At 38.3% G+C, this 18,608-nt stretch overlaps 1 protein-coding gene across 2 annotated transcripts; it reads right to left on the bottom strand.

Annotated features, from left to right (window-relative positions):
- Nucleotides 1-1,055: 1,055 nt before the first annotated feature.
- NPY1R (neuropeptide Y receptor Y1) lies at nucleotides 1,056-9,507 on the bottom strand. Of its 2 annotated transcripts, XM_045202810.2 has the most exons (4): nucleotides 9,383-9,494; nucleotides 8,078-8,288; nucleotides 3,274-4,118; nucleotides 1,056-3,152 (listed from the first exon to the last, which is right to left on the bottom strand). In XM_045202810.2, exons 3-4 carry the CDS (start codon nucleotides 3,967-3,969, stop codon nucleotides 2,694-2,696), a joined length of 1,155 nt encoding a protein of 384 aa, XP_045058745.2. In that variant the 5' UTR covers nucleotides 3,970-4,118; nucleotides 8,078-8,288; nucleotides 9,383-9,494; the 3' UTR covers nucleotides 1,056-2,693. The 2 variants fall into 2 exon arrangements, with proteins under 2 accessions (XP_045058745.2, XP_024424866.2); XM_024569098.3 differs by lacking the exon at nucleotides 8,078-8,288 and having other exon boundaries at nucleotides 9,383-9,507.
- Nucleotides 9,508-18,608: the final 9,101 nt, after the last annotated feature.

Raw genomic sequence — 18,608 nt, 5'->3', positions numbered from 1 at the left:
TGGGTTGAAGTCGCTCCCATCCCCCTGGCTCAAAGCAGGGCCACAGCTATTTAACATACCTATGAAACCAGTTAAAGGTTATAGTTATGTTAAATGACCATGTCAGAGGTTAGTTGCACAGCTGTTGCTGTACAAAACAGCTCTGAATGGCCCTGCTCCATGTGTCCCATCCCCCAGCTCAGGCTTATGGGGGTGAGGATATCCTATATATACTTTTCTAGTATTTTCCGGACACCTTGAGCTCTGGACCCCATTACAAATCCCTATTTGGAGCCCCCCCCCATTGGCTGCACCCTGTTACAATAATACTTGGCACATACTGTTTAAAAATTCTAGCTATTATCATTTTATTATAAATTTATATAAGTTACCTGATAGCTATGCTCTGTACTAAGCCCATAATTTATTTGTTTTGGGTTTAAGAACACCCAGTGTCTCCATAGATTGGATGTAACGTGGCATTTATTTCCTTGAATGTTGATGGATCTGTTGTTGAACCTGGGCTTTATACTATTAGTTCATTGACACCTTTTGATAAGAGAGAAGAATTTAATATTAAGTTCATTACTTATGTAAAGCTAAGGAATCAGTAGCCTACACAGCTGAACGAAAATCCTAGCCATGGCCATTTTAGCAAATGTGCTGAGAATGAAGCACCTCCGTGCCAAGGCTTTTCCGAGTAGAGATCTGTTTCCATAGCACCTGGGGAAGAAAGACAACATTTCCCATTATACCCTCAAAGCAGGAGAACGTTAAATAGTTTAAATTCCAGGTTTCGGTACAACGGAAAATGATATTTTCCCATCTATATTAACACTTGGTTTTAGATTTTTTTTTCCTTGTTCGGTTAAAAAAGTCATTCTTAGACTATAATTTGAATTCATGTTAACATTCAATGTTAAAAGTTTGATATTTGCTTGATTTATAAGACAAATCATGAAAGTTTCTAAAATCTACAAGGTCCCTTTTCCTTCATTTAGGAGGAAAAACTAACATAATAAAAAAGAAAAAATGTCTCCTTGGTAGAGATAAACTTAGGAGCAGGAGTCCTAGAAAATGTCAGGATGTGAAGTCAGAATGCTCATAAATGAGAGAGAAGGAAGTTTAGCCATTTTTTATTTTTTCATTTGTTTTTAGAAATATGTAATTTTAAAACTCGTAAGGACCTGGCACTGTGCTAAACACATTGGGTACATACAACCATGTAAAATTGTCCCTGCCTTCAAGAAGCTTCAAGAAGCAAGGGAAGGAGACTGTGCCATCAACAGTTATACCACAGAAAATGTGGTGCAGAAAATGTTTCGTCCTCAAGCGGACATAGGGTGCTGTGGGGATGCCACGGGAGGGAAGACATGGAAACAGGGAGAAAGAAGCAAAGAAAATGAAGCTGCAGAGAGACACTAGGGACTCAGAATAAGCAAAAGCAATTTTAATAAAGAAAATGTCTAACCTTCTAAAATCAACACATTTAATACTTTGTGTATATACTACATCAAAGATATGACTTGTTCTTTGAAATATCTTTTCTCCAAATGATTCTGAGGCTCAATCACGATTACAGGGTGCAGGAAGCTGAGTATATTAACAGGACACGACGACTCAGGACTCTATATAGTACACTATTTAAAAGGCTCCACAAGGTAGAGTCTATACAGGTTAACATGGGCTATGTGAAGTGTTTTCAGTTTTTAGGTATTTATCCCTGCTAGCCAGGGTGAACCTTCTTTTAACATTGGTCCTTGGTGTCATTTTTTGAAAGACATTGAAAATTTAAAATGAGTTACTATATAGGCACTGATGTATGGAAAATACTTAGTGTTTTTATACATTGTAAGCTGGAAATTGCATGTATATTTATCTAGAAAGCTTGACAAACAGTTTGTGAAAAATGGAAAACCTCTTGCCCATCACTTCAAATAAATATAATTCAACTATTTGCAGCATTATCAATTTAATTATTAAACTAATTACTTTGAAATCCTTTGGTTGTTGGATACCAAAATAGTTTTGAAATTAGGGAACTGCTTTGCCACTTAATTCTTGTGGGTGGCCCAATCCCCCTGGCATTCACAGCTGGGAAATATTTATACTTTTATGCATTTTTATCATAAGTGATAATTAATTAGAAGCAAATTAAATCCTATCCTAAAAATTTTTTAAAATGCAAATCACTCCTGGATGACTTTAGACTATTGGTATGCAAGACACAGACTCTCTTTTGGCCCCACATCCTAGATGCTATTTGCAGGTTGTCACCTCTGTAACAGACTGCAACAATGACTATAGTTCGTTACATCAAGATCGCTCAATCTAGTGACAATCTAATTGTCACTAAGGATGGCTCAATCTAATTAGAGTGCCAGGTGTAGTGCTTCTAAAATCATGAATAGTAATACTTCAAAGAAATTTCATTCCAATAAATACAATATAAAAAACTCCTATAATATATGCATACATTTACAAAAAGCACTTCAAAGATGTCTGGTCAAAACTATTGCCAGAAGGTTCCAAAGCCCATACATCTTGTGCAAATGTAATTATGACAGTTACAGCAAAAGCAGTGGAAAGCAAGCCAGTAAAATCTTGGTCTTTCTTCAGTGATTTCAACCCCATTCCTTAGTTGGACAGGTAGTGAAAGTACGCTGTAGGTTGTGCTTTTTTGAAACAGATGTCATCTGGGAGCGGACCGTGTGCTACAGCAGTTTCAGATCATTATCATTGTTGTTAATTTTTTTAAATGTGACTGGGCTTGCTTGCTTCAAAGAGGTCTTAGAAACATCGGTGTGCATGGTAGACATGGCTATTGTCTCATAGTCATCATCCCGAGACCGGAAGTCACAGAAGTTAAAGAAGAACTGCAAGTCTCTCTGGAAGTTTTTGTTCAGGAATCCATAAAATATGGGGTTGACACAGGTGGAGATCATCGCTGTGAGGTGGCAGAGCAGGAAGAAGAGGTTGTGGTTGCACATAGAAATGATGTGATGGTTCCAATCGAACACGGTGTTAAAGATGGTAAGAGGCAGCCAGCAGACGGCAAAAGCTACCACGATGGACAGCAGCATGATGTTGATCCTTTTGGTTTCGCTGGACCTGTACTTATTGTCTCTCATCTTGTCCATCATGTTGTTCCTTCTTTTTAAGCGTATATATATCTATAGAGAAAAGGGGGAAAAGTGAGCTCATACACAACCAATAGAACCAATTATTTAATGAGCAATTCCTTGGAAAGAAGGTAAAAATAGAAATGGTGGGAGGAGAGAGGAGTTTTCTTACCTTGAAGTAGCAAATAAATATAAAACAGAGTGGGCCAAAATACTGCAGCACCAAGAGGAGCGTGGTATAAGACAGCCTATGAGAGTCTGACGGAAATTTATCAAAGCATACGTATTTGTCCTTGAACCCATCGAGTGTGACATTCTGGAGCGGTTCATCAGTCAACACCTGATAGATCAGGAAGGGTAAAGAAGAAGCTACAGCAAGGAGCCAAATGACAGCAATAGCTACGTAAGCGTGTCTATTATTTGGTCTCCATCCTCGTGGGTTGATGATCAGCTGATGTCGTTCCACAGCAATGAGAACCAGAGAGAAAATGGACACAGTGATGGAAACACACTGCACAAAGGGATTCAACTTGCACATTGCTTCGCCAAAAACCCAGTGGTCCATTATCGTGTAGACAAATGTGAAGGGGAGACACATGATGGCGACGAGCAAGTCTGAGAAGGAGAGGTTCACAATCAGGATGTTGGTAACATTTCTCATCTCTTTTTGTTTCAAGATGATTATGATCAAGGCCAAGTTTCCAGTGACCCCAAGAATTATCACAGCTCCGTAAGCTAGAGCTAATATAAATATCATGGCCAAGGGCAGATGACAATGATTTTCAAAAGCCCAAAATTGGGAATTATTTCTTGAAAAATTGTAGTAGATTGAATGATTTTCCACCTGGGAAAATATTGTTAAATCCATTTTGATTGCTTTAGTTGTTAGAGATTACTTTAGACAAATGGATGGTATATTTCTTCAAAGCAGGTCAAATGTTCAGCTTATTCTTATTCCCCATTGGCATCCACTTATCAAAATTATTCTGAATTCTTCATTTCTTTGAACTGAACAATCTGTAAAGAGAAAATGACCAATTGCATTACTAATTTTATTGAGGGCAGGCAAAATGAATTCTGACTCATAGTACTGTTTAAATTGAAGACAAATAAAATGAAATCTGTATAAACATATTTTTAAAATAACAGAAACAGTGTAAACATTTTGAAAAAATCTCAATATTTTTCATTGGGCTTGTTTACACAAACATAGTGGTATGTAAATTAGTAAAGCATATGTAAATCTTATGTTCAAGGTCTTATATAAATGGTACTATCAGCACATTTTTAAACACTGTAAGAATAAGAATGTATAACAAAAAAACTTAATGTACAGCTTAAAACATAAGAAACATATATGAAACAAGCAAAGCAACAACACCACAATAACAAAACTACCTAATCCTTTCTCTTACTATAGAATGAAAGAATTCTTGTAAAGGTCAGGTTGTAATAACAGCTCCATCATACACTGAACTGCTCTTTAAGGCAGACATTATTTAACACAAATATATTCAGAAGGAAATGATTAATACAATGAAACATCAAGAAACTGTCATATGAAGGGTTGTTGAAAGAATAGAAGACATTTAATCCAGAAAAAACTTAACAGGGATGGTAATAGATGTCTTTTCATCTTTGAGTGAGTAGCATCTGGCGTAGGAATCTAGGCTTAGAATATCATGTCTAACTATACAAGTTAGAACCAAAGGAAGTATATTATATTTAAATTTTTTCATACCATTATGAGGAACAAATATTTAACCAAATGGGATGAACTGCCTGCAAATCTAGCAAGTGTCTATACAAGGAAGTTAATAACCACTACATGTAAAGCTTTTGAGGAGCTCTTGCATTTGTGTAGGGTAGCTCTGAAACTCTAATTGTAAGATTACATAAGGATGCGAATATGTCAGATGCTTTCAAAAGATTTCTAAGATTCTACTCTTATAAATATCCTCTCTCCTCTCTAAAATATATACAGATACAATGCAGGGATCTAATTTTGGCCATAATTTTGATCTTTCACAGCATTTTTACCAACAAAACAAATTACAGACCATCGTTTTGTGATGATTAAAAACTCCTTTTTAAAAAATCTCTGATTTACCCTAGATTACTAAGTAAATAAATGAGGTGAGACTTATGTTAATTACCAGCCCATTGTGCCTATGTTAAGAAAGGGAATTTCATTTCTTTCTTTCTTTCTTGAGGACAATAAAGGAAATCATGCAGATTTACTTCCATTGAAAAGGAGATAAGACATTTAATGAACCAACAATATGTTTGCTTTTTAAGTGGTGTCTCTAATGAAACTTTCCTTGAATGTTTTTGCTTTCTAGAATGTAAACTGCTTTTTACTATACAACCAAAACTTGAATTTATAAACCAAAAAGAATAAAATAAAAGTTGCTAACATTAAGTGAGAACAAAAGTATAAGGCTGGGAATGGTAGTGAAATGTGAATGTTGTTAGAAATGTGAATGTTGTTAGAAATACAGCTCTCCTCTCCTCCATGCACCACCCTGTAGTGACTCCTAATCTTACGTGGTAATCACACTTTTTCTCTCAGGAATACCAAAGGCAGAGAGAATGATCTATGCCTCTAAGTTTCTGAAAACAAGCCTTGAAGAAACAAGTAATGTATAAATTCTTTGGAAATTTCTCACTTAGGAATTCAAGAAAACTCCGCATCATGCTTCATATGCAGGTGGTTACCGTAATACCTACCAGATAATTGTGAGTTTTTCCTCCTTATTAAGAGTAAAAATAGCTGAATAGGAATGTATATCCTCTTTGTCCTGTGCCTTCCCATGGCCCCCTGTCACCAGTTACCACCAGGTGAATAAATACGCAGGTATGAGACTTGGATTATTGACTGCATGCCTCAGCCCCACACTGGAAGACCTCCACATCACGCTTTCTTCTGCCTCCCACTCTTTGCTCTGAGAACCCCATCCTGAACACTCTGTTCCAGGTAGGCCAGTCTCTTCACAGTCCACCAGTGCACTTGGCCTGTTTTAGTATCTGCACCTTCGCCCCCGACATTTCTTCTCGCCGGTGTTCTGTCTCATCACCCATGCAACTTTTACCCATTTTTCAAAGCACCATTTAGTCCCTCTAATCCTTAGCTGGCTCCTCTGAATTTTCATGTAACCTCTTAAAGTAGCTACTGTGTATATCTCATAGTACCTTGAAAATATTGGATTTAGAATAAAAACGTGACATAGTAGATGTGTGGTTGGAATAGCAGGTTCTTCCATGAGTTGGTCAGTCTTACCATCAGTAGCTGAACTCTGTCCCAGTCCTTTTAACATGCAAATGGATGCTAATTTAAGGTTAGGTATGTAGGGAAAGAAAGTTCCATTTTGGGTTAAAAAAGAAATTGTTTATGAGAGAAAACTCATTTTTCCAATAAATACTTACTGAACGCTTATTTTGTGTCAGGCATGGTGTTAGTGGAGACAGTTGTGACATTCTCCTTGAGTTTCTAGTCTTGTGAGCAGAGAAAGGCATAAATAAATAAAACAGGGTATGCCGGATGATGGTAAGTGCTCTGGAGAGAACGAAAGCAAGGAAGGGGGACTAGGATTGTTAGGGGTTGCACTTCATTCCTGGGTGGCAGAAAAGGCCTCTCCCTGCCTGAGGGGATGTGAGTTAAGACATGAGGGTGGTGAGGGAAAAGGCCATGCATGCAGAGATCTCGGGGACTGCATCCCAAGTGGGCAGAATATGAGATCCCTAAGGCCGGAGTGTACCTGGTGTGCAGAACAGCATTGGAAAAGGCAAACAGAGGAGGCGCAGACTCTGCGGGGCCCTATTCTATGCAACAGTCTTTGACTTTTTCCTCCGAAAAAGATGAGGAGTCACTGGAGAGTCTTTGGTAAAGGCATATAGTTATACGACTTGTTTAAAAATTTTTACTCCAGCTATTGTTTTCAACAGATTTAAGAACAGGAAAGAAAAGAAGTAGGGAGATTCATTAAGAGGTTAGTGCATTAATCCAAGTGAGAGATAATGAAGGTGCAGACCAAAGGTGCAATAGAAAGAAAAAAATGGAAATTTTACATCCACTGACTTTGACAAAATTTAATATGTATGGAAATTAATGTTAACATATATTAAATTATTATGCTGTATGGGCTACAAAGATAGCCTTCTAATCGGTGAGTTTAGGTAAATATACTGAAACTATAATACCTTTGAAATTATATATCGTAGACATTTCCTGTGGGGAATAGCAGTGTTCCTACTAAGAAGTTAACTGAGGTATAGAGAAAATGTGAACTATTTTTTTAAGTATTTGCAAGCCTCCTTTGCTAAGTGTATTGTTGGGTAATCATTCTAGTTGGATAAAACAGTTCCCCAAGGGATAAAATGTATACATTTTCAGCCTACCCTAGTACAATTTCAAGACAGAGTAATTGCCAGAAAGCAACCATACTAAGAGAGAAAGAATTTACATGCATTATCTTTACAAAAATTATTTATTATTCCAATATATATTTCTAAAATAAGGCATGCAACTACAGACACTGCAAAAATTAAAGATCGTTAAATCTCATTATCGCTGTCACATGCATTTAGAGACAAAACAGAGACACTGCACACATCACCAGCTGGGAAATTAGCCCCTTTCCAAAAGGACATTTCTTTCTCCTTTCCAATTAGAACAGTGGCCTTTCACCACTTGCTGTGTTAGTGCTGTTACTACTTGAAAATATTGCTTTTGTACTTCATAGCGTCCTGCAGATAAAAAAAATTTTATGTACTCAGAATTGGCTGTTCACCTCATTTCCTTTGGAAAAGAAATATCAGTCTTGTTACATGCAGCCTTCCAAAGTTACTGCCAGTTTATCTCCATGAGTTGCATATTCCTGGTTCCTTCTCTCCAAGGAGGAAGGTTCAACAGACAGCTGCCTTAAAACACTAAGGAAGGCTGATAAAGTCATAGTCACTCACACAGAAGCTCTGACCTGTAGTCATGGGTGGGAAACTGGGCTGGAAAGCTTTCTGCTCTGTCTGCTTCACCAGGGAGGCAGCCTGGGGTCTTGGAACTGGCAGCTACTGTTTCTCCCTTCTGTCCAAGCAGAGACAGACAAGCTCCGCACTTACTCGTGCATGTATGCCATTTAGCAAGTTATGCTTTCTCCTAGGATCCAGGTGGACATGGCATATCTGAGAGCTCTTTAAAAAAAAAAAAGTCAAATCACACTCTCTCTGTCCTCCCCCAGGATTTTACTGTGCAGCGTGCTTAGGCGCCCACCGTTTTCATATTGTGTAACTAGGTGAATTGCCCTAAATTTGCCTCCTTCCTAACATTCCCCCCAGGCACCGCCCCCTCCCCACACACTCACACACACCTGCCACCCATCTGTTAGGGAATATCTCTACCTATGATGATGAAAGACTGGCAAAATGGAAAACCACCCAAACCAACCCAAAACAAGCAGAGCCCAAACTCGGTCAGTTCGTTTTGTTCCAAAATCGGTCCTTAATGCATTCGCCTCTCTCCAGTCTACCTGGAGACCACGGGAAGACTCTTAAATCACCTCCACCTCAGCCCAATCTTCTAAACCAGCCTATCTGCCAACATCACTGTTTTAAAAAAAGCTAAAGTGTTAGATGATTAAAACTAGGGAGTAGGGGTAGAGGGCTCAGGGTATCCCTCAGGCGCAGCGACAGACCAGCTCAGGGGGATGGGGCTCGATTCCAGCCCAGCCGGGTACCCGCAAGTGTCCCAAGGGACCATATCTGCCCTGGGGTCCGCGGCTTCGGGGACTAGCTGGGACCTCGGCCTGCCACGTGCCAAGAGAGGGGGCTGAAAGCCAGGACCCGCCAAGCGCCCCCTCCCCAGACCATCCCAGTACCGGTTCCTCCGTGAAAACTCCGGTCAGCCACCCCGGCTGGGGCTCTGGCCAGTTCCAGAAAAATGCGGCAGATGAGCAAGGTGAGCGGAAGACCAACTAGGGGACCTGTCCACCCCTCGGCTTTCTTAGGAGAGGAGAACCCGGATCCCGTCCAGAAATCCTGGGGGACCCGGGCGTGCGGACGCCGCAGGTCCGGGCCACCAACGTCCCCAACCCCTAGGCTGGACTCCTGGAGCCATCGGATCCACCCACCGGCTCGGGGACTGAACTGAAAGACTGACCGCTTCCCCCACCTCGGCGCCCAGCGCCAGTTTCGGGCTCTGGTCTGCTTTTTCCTTCCTCTCCCATCCTTCGCTCCATCAGTGAGTAATTTCTCCAAAGTCCCTTACAAGGTGTAAACTTGCAACTTACCCTCCGCTGGATTTGCCTTCCTCGCCCCTGTTTAGTGAACTGGGAAGGATGGCCCGGAAGGGAGCAGGGAGAGGAGAAAAGACCCGCTGGTATTTCTCCTGCTCACACCCTAGAGATTGATGAAGATCGGCAGAGACGCCCCTTAACGCCGAACTCCACCTCATCCCCGGGTCACGTGACGCGCCCCAAGAGTCGCGCCTGGAGCTCCCCCCCGCGAACCCCTCTCTGTGGCTGTGCACCTCGGGGGTGCGTCGCCTAGTCATTCTGGGAAGACATGCAGTTAAATCTACACATTCTTAGACACGGACGCACACTTAGGCACAGACTCACGATGCACAGGAAAGTGAGCACTCCCGACTCCGCGAAGGCGAGGCAATTTTACTGGGCTTCTAAAAAGTCGGTGCCACTGTGTTCTTTGTTTGCAGGTCAGTGCCACCTTGTGGCCGAAGTTCTACCCCTCCGAAACCTGGAGCGTAAGCCCAGCTCCAGAACGCATGGGGTGTTGTTTATGGGAAGAGAAAAAATTCGCAGAGACAAATGCCACTATATGTTTCTTGCTTTCTCTCTTGTGACGTTCCAATATTTTTTATGCTGGTGCCAACTTTTTTTCCCCCTTGTTTGAAAAGTGGAGAGAAGACATTTGAAAAGCAAAAGAAACGAGTCGAATGGAGAGTCTGGCCTTTTAGTCCTCCTTTCTTTCCACTGAGAAAATGCATTGAGTCAGATTTGTTCCCAGCGCCCGGCTGCTTTTCTTTCTTTCTTTTTTAAGGGGAGCACGATGAACAGAACATTTTCCTGGTGGTCAAAAAGAGTCCATGACATTTCCTCGGTGCCTACTCTACTACTCTAAAGCTGTACTGAACAGTATGAAGAAAAGAGCAGAATGTACGCAGACCATTGATGATGCAAAACCATTATGATGCCGGATGAGTCGGGGTAATCAATGATCTGCTGATCTTTTACATAGTTCCAGGCTACTTTGAAAAGTCAAAGTTGTGTGATTCACACACACACACACACACACACACACACACACACAAATTATTTACTGATGTAGATGAATAAGACTTCTTCCAAATCAAACTGGCAAAAAATAAAGCCTTCCTAATAAAGATATAGGGTACTGCCCAGGATACGTATAAAGGTTTTATTATATAACAACTACGATTGCATTCTATCTTCAAAACAAACAAACAAAAATTCCAAGACAAGTGTAATTGCTTGAAATTTACATTGTTAAACGTTTTCTGTTCCTGGTTGTTAGGCTAAATAAACACTGTTTAAACTTAATATAAGCCATAGCTCACTTATTTGTATAGACAGTAATGCACACAATCTCTCCTGTTTTGTTGCAGGAAAGCTTTTCCATTGACATTTGTCATTAGACATTTTTAGATAATTGGAAAGGGATATGATCAAGAATTAAAACATGATTGTGTAATAAATGTGCTATTACTACAATAATAGATGTAAGCAAACATTTAAAAGTGTCCCATTAAAAAACAGTAAAACAGTATATATATTTTTCCTTTTCTTTTTCTTTTTTTACCAAGGATGAAAATTAAGGCATAGTTTAGGAATTTCAATTCCTTTAAACAGTAATTATTTATTTATGTATCCACTCTGTTTGCCTAAGTCACATACTGTTCTTAGAAGTAAGTTTATCCCGACATTTTAATCATCGAGTTGGCTATTTATAGCCTGCTGCAAGAATTACAAGTGAAATAACTTAATTCTTTACGAAGAACACATCTTAGTAAACATTTTTGTTGTATCAACAAATCTTTTGGACTTGAGAACATAATTTGGTCATATTCGAATAGAGTGTCCAACCTGTGGCCTGCAGGCCACATGCAGCACAGGACGGTTCTGAATGCCGCCCAACACAGAGTCATAAATTTACTGAAACCCCCCCTTTTTTTTTCTCATCAGTTCTTGTTAGTGTTTGTGTATTTAATGTGTGGCCCAGGACAACTCTTTTTCTTCCAGTGTGGCCCACAGATGCCAAAAGGTTGGACATTACTTTCTGTATTTTCCAAGAATGCTAATAAAGGCATGTCGGCAAGAATGCCTGAACTACTGTGGCCACTGTATTTTGCCGTCTTACAAACTTAATTTTTATAAAGTGTCCCCACCAAGGCAAATTTATAAAGCTGAATTCTTGAGATAGTCTTATCCAATACCAATCTTTGAAAGGTCATTGTTCTCTAAGACTTTTTTTCTATGCCAAATTTTGTGGTACAAGGAGGAATAATCTTGCAACAGTAAAATTATTTAATTCTTTAGAATATCACTTACTGACTACTCCTTCCAAGTGTAAAATAGAAATATAAAGCATAGTATGATCACTGAATATAATATAAGATCTTATAATGTAACTTGGAAAGTATGAAATAAAGTCATCTGAGTTCCTCAGAAGATAGGCATCCAAGACTAATCTGCATTCCTCAGAAGATGTATTAAAAAGAAGATACGAATTAAGAAAAGATCATTTCTTTTTCTACTCTTAAGTGAACAGTCAGTCACATACTTTCCTAGTTGGGATTCAAACTAGATAAAAACCTTTGCTAGGGAGAGAGAATTTTTTGCATTTTTTGTGTATTTTCTTCTGAAATTTCATAACAGCCAGACCTATGAACCGTGACTAGGAGAATTAAATCAATGACCTTTTCTCATGTTCTCTTGGGCAAGCCATCTTGTTCTGTCATTTAAACAGAGAGATAGAATCTACTATTGAATCTGTGTAGATCTTAGCTTTATCTTTTAAAAATGGAGCATTTTTATGGGTGTACTCTTTAAATTCCATGATCCAATAATTGTCTAGATAAAAGTGTGTCACTATACTTGGTACAATAACTTATCCACTGTAATTACTTTATTGATCGCCTGGTGAATTTCTGCTGGAAGGTTAAGGTTTCTGAAATGCTATGAGGACCTGATAGAGGAAAATTACAACAAATTGTCATTCAGAAAAATATTGACAGTCATTAACACTACTATAACGGGATATGTAACTGGAAAACTGGAATGTAGATGACACCAATAATGGAGAAATTCCACTGGGGTCGAACTTACTATTCTGTATGTTGGTGAATCAGTTCACATTCTATGAATTAATTAGATGCCACTTTTTCCTTCTTTCTCTGAATTCCCTAATGCCTTTCTTTAAGTCTATGATGCCATAAATTACAAGTTGTAATGTTATTTTACCCACCAACAAGAAAAAGATGCTTCTAGTAAAACACTGATGTACAATTAATTATAAATGAATCTCAAACATAGAGTATTAAAATGTTAAATAAAAAATCCTCATCTTAGAATCTGTGAGATGTAATTGGTAAAGAGCTTAACTAAATTGCTTTTGTACAAATGGTCAATATAGTCACTCAACTCCATTGTTTTTCTGAGAGAATTAACTAGCAGAAAGAAATAACAATTTAGTTAAAATCTTGGTATACAAGTACATAAACAAACAATTCAATTAACTTCCTAGTGTAGAAGACACCGAATGCTCCTTATGGGTTTGTTCTTGATTTGAAATAAGAATCTCAAGAAAGTTCTCATTTGGTTACATAGGCTACACATTTAGAGAACTTGTTTTAAAACTCTCAGAATAAGTCTCCAGAGGAGTAGGATCTCAAAAATTATTTAGTAAATATCCAAACATTTTCCTGCAGATCTCATCTTGTCAGACCACTTTTAGATATTCAACAAAAGTATATGCTCTTTTACAAAAGTGTAGCATTTTTTATTTGTTGCATGCCTAATGAAAAGACCTTGGGCATTTTTACTATTGTTGGGGGTTTTTTGTAATTACTATTCCCTTCATATCTCTTTTCAAACAGATGGAGTAGAAATGGCTGCTGAGAAGGAAAAGTATGAGTGCTGCCACAGAACCTTCCATCACCTGTGACAAGCTTCTCTAACTGTTCACCTTGCCCACTCCCACCCCCCACCCCACCCCCACTTCTGGAATCTCAGGCTTAGCATCAGACCCCTTCACAACACAGCACTTTCTGAGACAGGGTCAGTTCTCCCGAAGACAGTAAAAGATTCCTTATATGCACCTAAACAACATCACAAACAGGCACATAAGTGGCAGAAAGTGTTCCCAGGTATGACTTTGCTCAGGCAAATATCCTTTCTTCATTCCTTTATTTAAGGTCTAGCTGTTGCTTTACTTTCCCAAGATATATAAATCTAGAAAGAGCATAAATATCCAAGGATGGGGTGTGGTATAATCTGACTCTTCTCAACTGGGAAACTACTTAGCTACCGCTCCCTGCTAGCATAGCATGTAAGTGAAGTTGCACAGATTATTGCAACTACAAATTCAAAACCTTAGGTGAGCCTTAAATATTACCTTGACATTCTTGGGCCTGGGTGACTCCCAATCCCTCTCCTTTGAGAAGGTATTTCAAATTGTCTCCATTCTCCTCCAGTCTCCTACCTCATACCCTCAGTCTCAATGGACTCCCCCCTCCTTCAAAAGTGAGTCTAAGCCACAGGGTATCTACTCCCTAACTTTCACATCCTTCGATTGGGCGGCGGTCCTCCTGCACAACTGTTTCAGCCTCCAGACTTGGATTCACTTTTACCCGCTGAGTTTTCCCAGCTGGCATCCCAAACACCATGTGACAGAAACAAGCCATCTCCATTGTGCTCGCTCTTTCAATCTATGAGCATAAAAATCCATGTGGTTTTTATCTTACTAAGTGTTGGGAGGTTTGTTAAACAACAATAACATAACTATAACATCTGTTTATTCAATAATTCAGTATTCTTGGCTGAACACTAAAATAAAAACAAAACTAAAATTGCTCACTCGTTTTCACTGAAACTCCCTCATTCATGTCATAGCTTCTCTGGCTGTCTTCTGTTTCCTGGTATCTTCTCCAAGAACAAGGTACGTTTATTGTCCTCTCATTGGCCCACCTGAAATTTCTTCTGCCTAGGACATCAATGACCGAGGACAATAGACACGATTCAGACTTTAGTCCACTTGTTCTTTATGCTGCAGTTCCCTCACTGATCATCCTATCCTCCTGGCATCTTCTTTTCTTTCAACACTTTACCACTCTGCACTATAGACTTCTCTTCCTCAGTGGCTGCTCCTCAGTTTTCTACCCCAGGATCAGATGTCTCCATCTACCTCTTCTGTGTTTTTCTCCCTCGAGTCCTGTTATACAAATGGACCAGAGGTGGCATCTGTGTATTAGCCCAAAATGGTCCTCATATTGTTTACTTCTTCACAGCAGGCTCAGACCATTGGCCCAAAGCCAGACAGCACCAAACTCAAATAATTCTCACACGTCTAATTGCTTTAAATGTAGTGCAAATAAATATATATTTAGCCAGTTACAGCCTACCTACTTTACATACCCCAAGATAAGACAAACCTTGTAGCCATAAAAGACACCAATCTGCCGCTGCCCTTTGGAGCAATCTGAACCAAATCTACCCACCGTGCTATTGAGTGATTTCACCTAGATATGTAAGCCCTCCTTCTATTTCCCCATCCTCTTCCAAGAATCCCCTGTCCTCTCCCCCTTCTGGTGGGAGCCCCACACTGTAGTCTCTGTGAGGTCTTGCTGGGAGAGACTTTCCCTGTCATGCAACCCTGTCCCAGACCACCCAAATAAAGTTTGTGTATTACTGCCTTTTATGGTCCTGTCTCCTCATTGATAAATGCTGAATTGCCCAAATTTACTGGGGATTTCATCCTTAATCTTCTTTTTTTGCTCTTAATGCATAATTACAACTTCTGCCATCAATCACATACTTGTATGCTTCTAATCCTAAATCCTAAAGTTCAGATCTCTCTCATGTTTCCTTGGAAATGTGCTTCTCAGATAGTGGGCTGAATCACAATTATTATCATGATTTGTATCCCCAAGCCCCAATCTAAGAATTGTCCCCAGTATGTCCCTCTCTCACACTCTCAGATTCAACTGGACACAGATTTCCATTCATCTTACTCCCTAAATACCTCTCAAACATGTTCCTTCACATCCGTCCATCCATCTACTTATTTCTCTTATTAAATGATCTCTCTGCCACTAGTTGTTTTCACAGCAATCCAGTCATATCCTTCCCCAGCTAAAATCATCTAGTTGCTCTCCAGCTCCTTCAAATACAACACAATATCCTTTTTAACCAACATTTTTAGTATCATCCTCCACCACTTCCCACACACTTCAGTCACAGTGAATTCTGTGCACTTCTGTGAATGTTACACACACTCTCTCGCCTTCCTGCTATTTCCTCACTTCTTACTCGCCAGTCCCTCCATCGACCGGCTTAACTCTCACCAATTGCTCACATTTTAGCTCAACTATTTCCTCAACTATGAAGCCCTCTCTTATATCTTGCCATCTCCTCAGACCCCTCATAAATTGAGTTTGTCTTATTTTTATTCCTACAGCACTCTAAGAATATTTCTAACACAGAATTCATCACACCATATTGCAATTTATTTTTTACTTGCACAGACCTACAACTATACTTTGGTCACTGGAAGGCAGTGACTACTTTTTTTACCTCTTTAAACTTAAAGCCTAGAATAATGCCTGCCATGTCATAAGATATTGACAAAGTGTTCTTGAAGGGTTGAAGAACAAGAAATAAGGTAGGATTACATAAATTGTGATAATCACACATCAAGACCAGGTGTTCATCTCAAACATTTAAAAGATGTCTTTAGCATTTTAGCTATGGTGGATTATTGCTATTTGTGTATATTTACACATAACACTGGTATACGTGTATATATTTTATACATCTATAGGCTTACTACTGTACTCCTTTTGATGATTCTTCTCATATTTGTAGATTTTTGTATATGTTGATTCTGTTTTCCCCATTAGGTGTAAGCTCAAATAATGGAGCTTACTGCATTTGAAAATGTCGATGCCTAGTAGAGAAAATGTCTCATATATTTTTCTACCTGCTGAGTAATACATGTTTAAAACTGAACTACCTGTGAGAATAATAAGAGTAAGAACACAAAAACAGACGCACTTTTGAAAAGCATATTATTCAACCATCTCATTTTTTGAATCCAGGCTTATACTTTGAATCATTCTCTAAATATTCTTTTTAAAGACTATTCAAGACAACATACTAAAAATAGATAAATAAAGTCTCTTCCATTTGCAATTAAGTAAAGTTATAATTAGACTTACAACTAGATCTTTAAAAATTAACCATGAAAAATCAGCTCAGAACTGCAAACTTATTTTGGAAAAACAATATTGGGGGATACTTATCAACAACACTACTTTTTGTGAGGAGTTTTGATCCACAAAAGAGAATATACAGCCTAAATATGGATTTATATGATAGAAGTTATTTTCCAAAGGAATCCATGCTCTCTTCTTCTATATATTTTGTACTGAAAATTTAGAAATAATAAAATTAAATAAATAATGATTTGTTAGTCTCTAAGACACACACAACTTTGTAAAAGAAGGAATCAAATACCATTATACAATTACAGATACAAGTAAAAGAATGTGACCATATTAATGGGAAATTCAACCGTATTTTTTTTCTTCTTTTTCCTAATATGGAGAGAAGACAAACAATTTCTATGACTATTAAATATTTCTGAAGATAGAAAAAGGTTACCTTTCCACACATATGCCTGTAATGCATGCTTGATAATGGCATAAAGTCATAGATACCCAGAGCTCAAAAAGGGCTCGAGATGTGCTAGTCAAAACATTTCCATTTTTTAGAAAAAGAAAGTGAAGACTAAAAAGATTGAGTGCTTTGTCTAAAGACACACCATCAACTTTCAATAAAACTGACCACAACTCAGGTATTCCGACAAGTAAGTGTCCCATATACAAATATATGTGTGATTGTATAACTATATACATGTGTATCACGCATATGGTTTTATGTATTTTTAACATGGAAAACTTACTTTTTTTAAAAAAACTCACACAGTGTCTCTGGAAATCAGTCATTCCTTTATAGTTAATTATTTAATCATTAAGGTGTCAAAAGGAAAGATAAAGTTTTGCTCCAGTGGCACAGCTACTTAGAAGGCAATGGCATGTTTATAGTGCTCCCTGAGGACCTCAGAACAGTCATTGACTTGCCTGGGGAAATGACTCTATGCACCCAAGTAATTTAGGTTTACTTTTTTAAAATAGCTGCTGTTCCTTAAAAAGAAATTGTATGTATTTCACAATTATCACTTAGTTCCTCATTTTAAGTCCTAACTATTGATTATATGACAAACTACGACTAATCTAAAGAAATCAATGAAGCAATGAGCATCATAATATCTTTGATATCTTTGCTAACATGCAAAGATGGCTCTTTCTATATGTTTTAAGAATTAAGGATTTAACTTGACCATGATAGAAGCAGTGGATAAAGAAATGTACCTTTTAATGAATACAAAAAAGATTCTTGGAGAAAAAAATGCATCAAATAAAATCATCCTCTTTTTTCTAGTTTGTTTATCCCCACTGTTCCTATAACTAATATTTCAAGATCATATATCATTTGAGATTACACCAAAACACTTTAGTAACCATCCTCCTCCACAAAGGATACTTGTTAAAATGCAGCAATAACTTTGACAAAAACAACAGATATGTTCTTCAGAAAAATGTTACCCCAGGCATTGTTTGAAGTGTGTTTTATTATTCAGTAATTTGTCTTAGGTGTCCCCAGCGATTTTAACTTTAACCTTAATAGATTAGCTGTCTTTCATAACTGATAAAAAACCATGACTACTGGGAAACAGCAAATTTAATTTTGTAACACACATAAAATCCAAGTTAATTTCCCAAATGAGTATTTCATAAACACTGAGTAGGAAAAACACTGGAGCAGAGGTGGACATTACTACTTCTGTTCCCAGAGGTAGTACGCTTCCTGCTTGAATGTTACTCCATAGAACAGAAACAAAATTATTATTTTCTACAAGGAGTGGTGAGGACTAGGCTTGAATCCCTTCTTGGGAAATCTGAAGATAAAAATATATGTATGCATCTTCGTATTTTCCTCTTTATGTAGCATATTGTTGGAATTTTTAAATTTCTTCTTCCCAAAAAGTGATTCTTTTTTTTATTACTGAATTTATTGGACTGCCACTGGTTAACAAAATTACACAGGTTTCAGGTGCACAATCCCACAACACATCATCTGTACACTGTGTGGTGTGTGCGCCACCTCCAGTCTCCATCCATCAAGAATCCTTACTAAT

This window comes from Desmodus rotundus, chromosome 9 (genome assembly GCF_022682495.2).
Source record: "Desmodus rotundus isolate HL8 chromosome 9, HLdesRot8A.1, whole genome shotgun sequence".
Lineage (NCBI taxonomy): Eukaryota > Metazoa > Chordata > Mammalia > Chiroptera > Phyllostomidae > Desmodus > Desmodus rotundus.
This window is presented reverse-complemented; position numbering and strand designations above follow the sequence as displayed.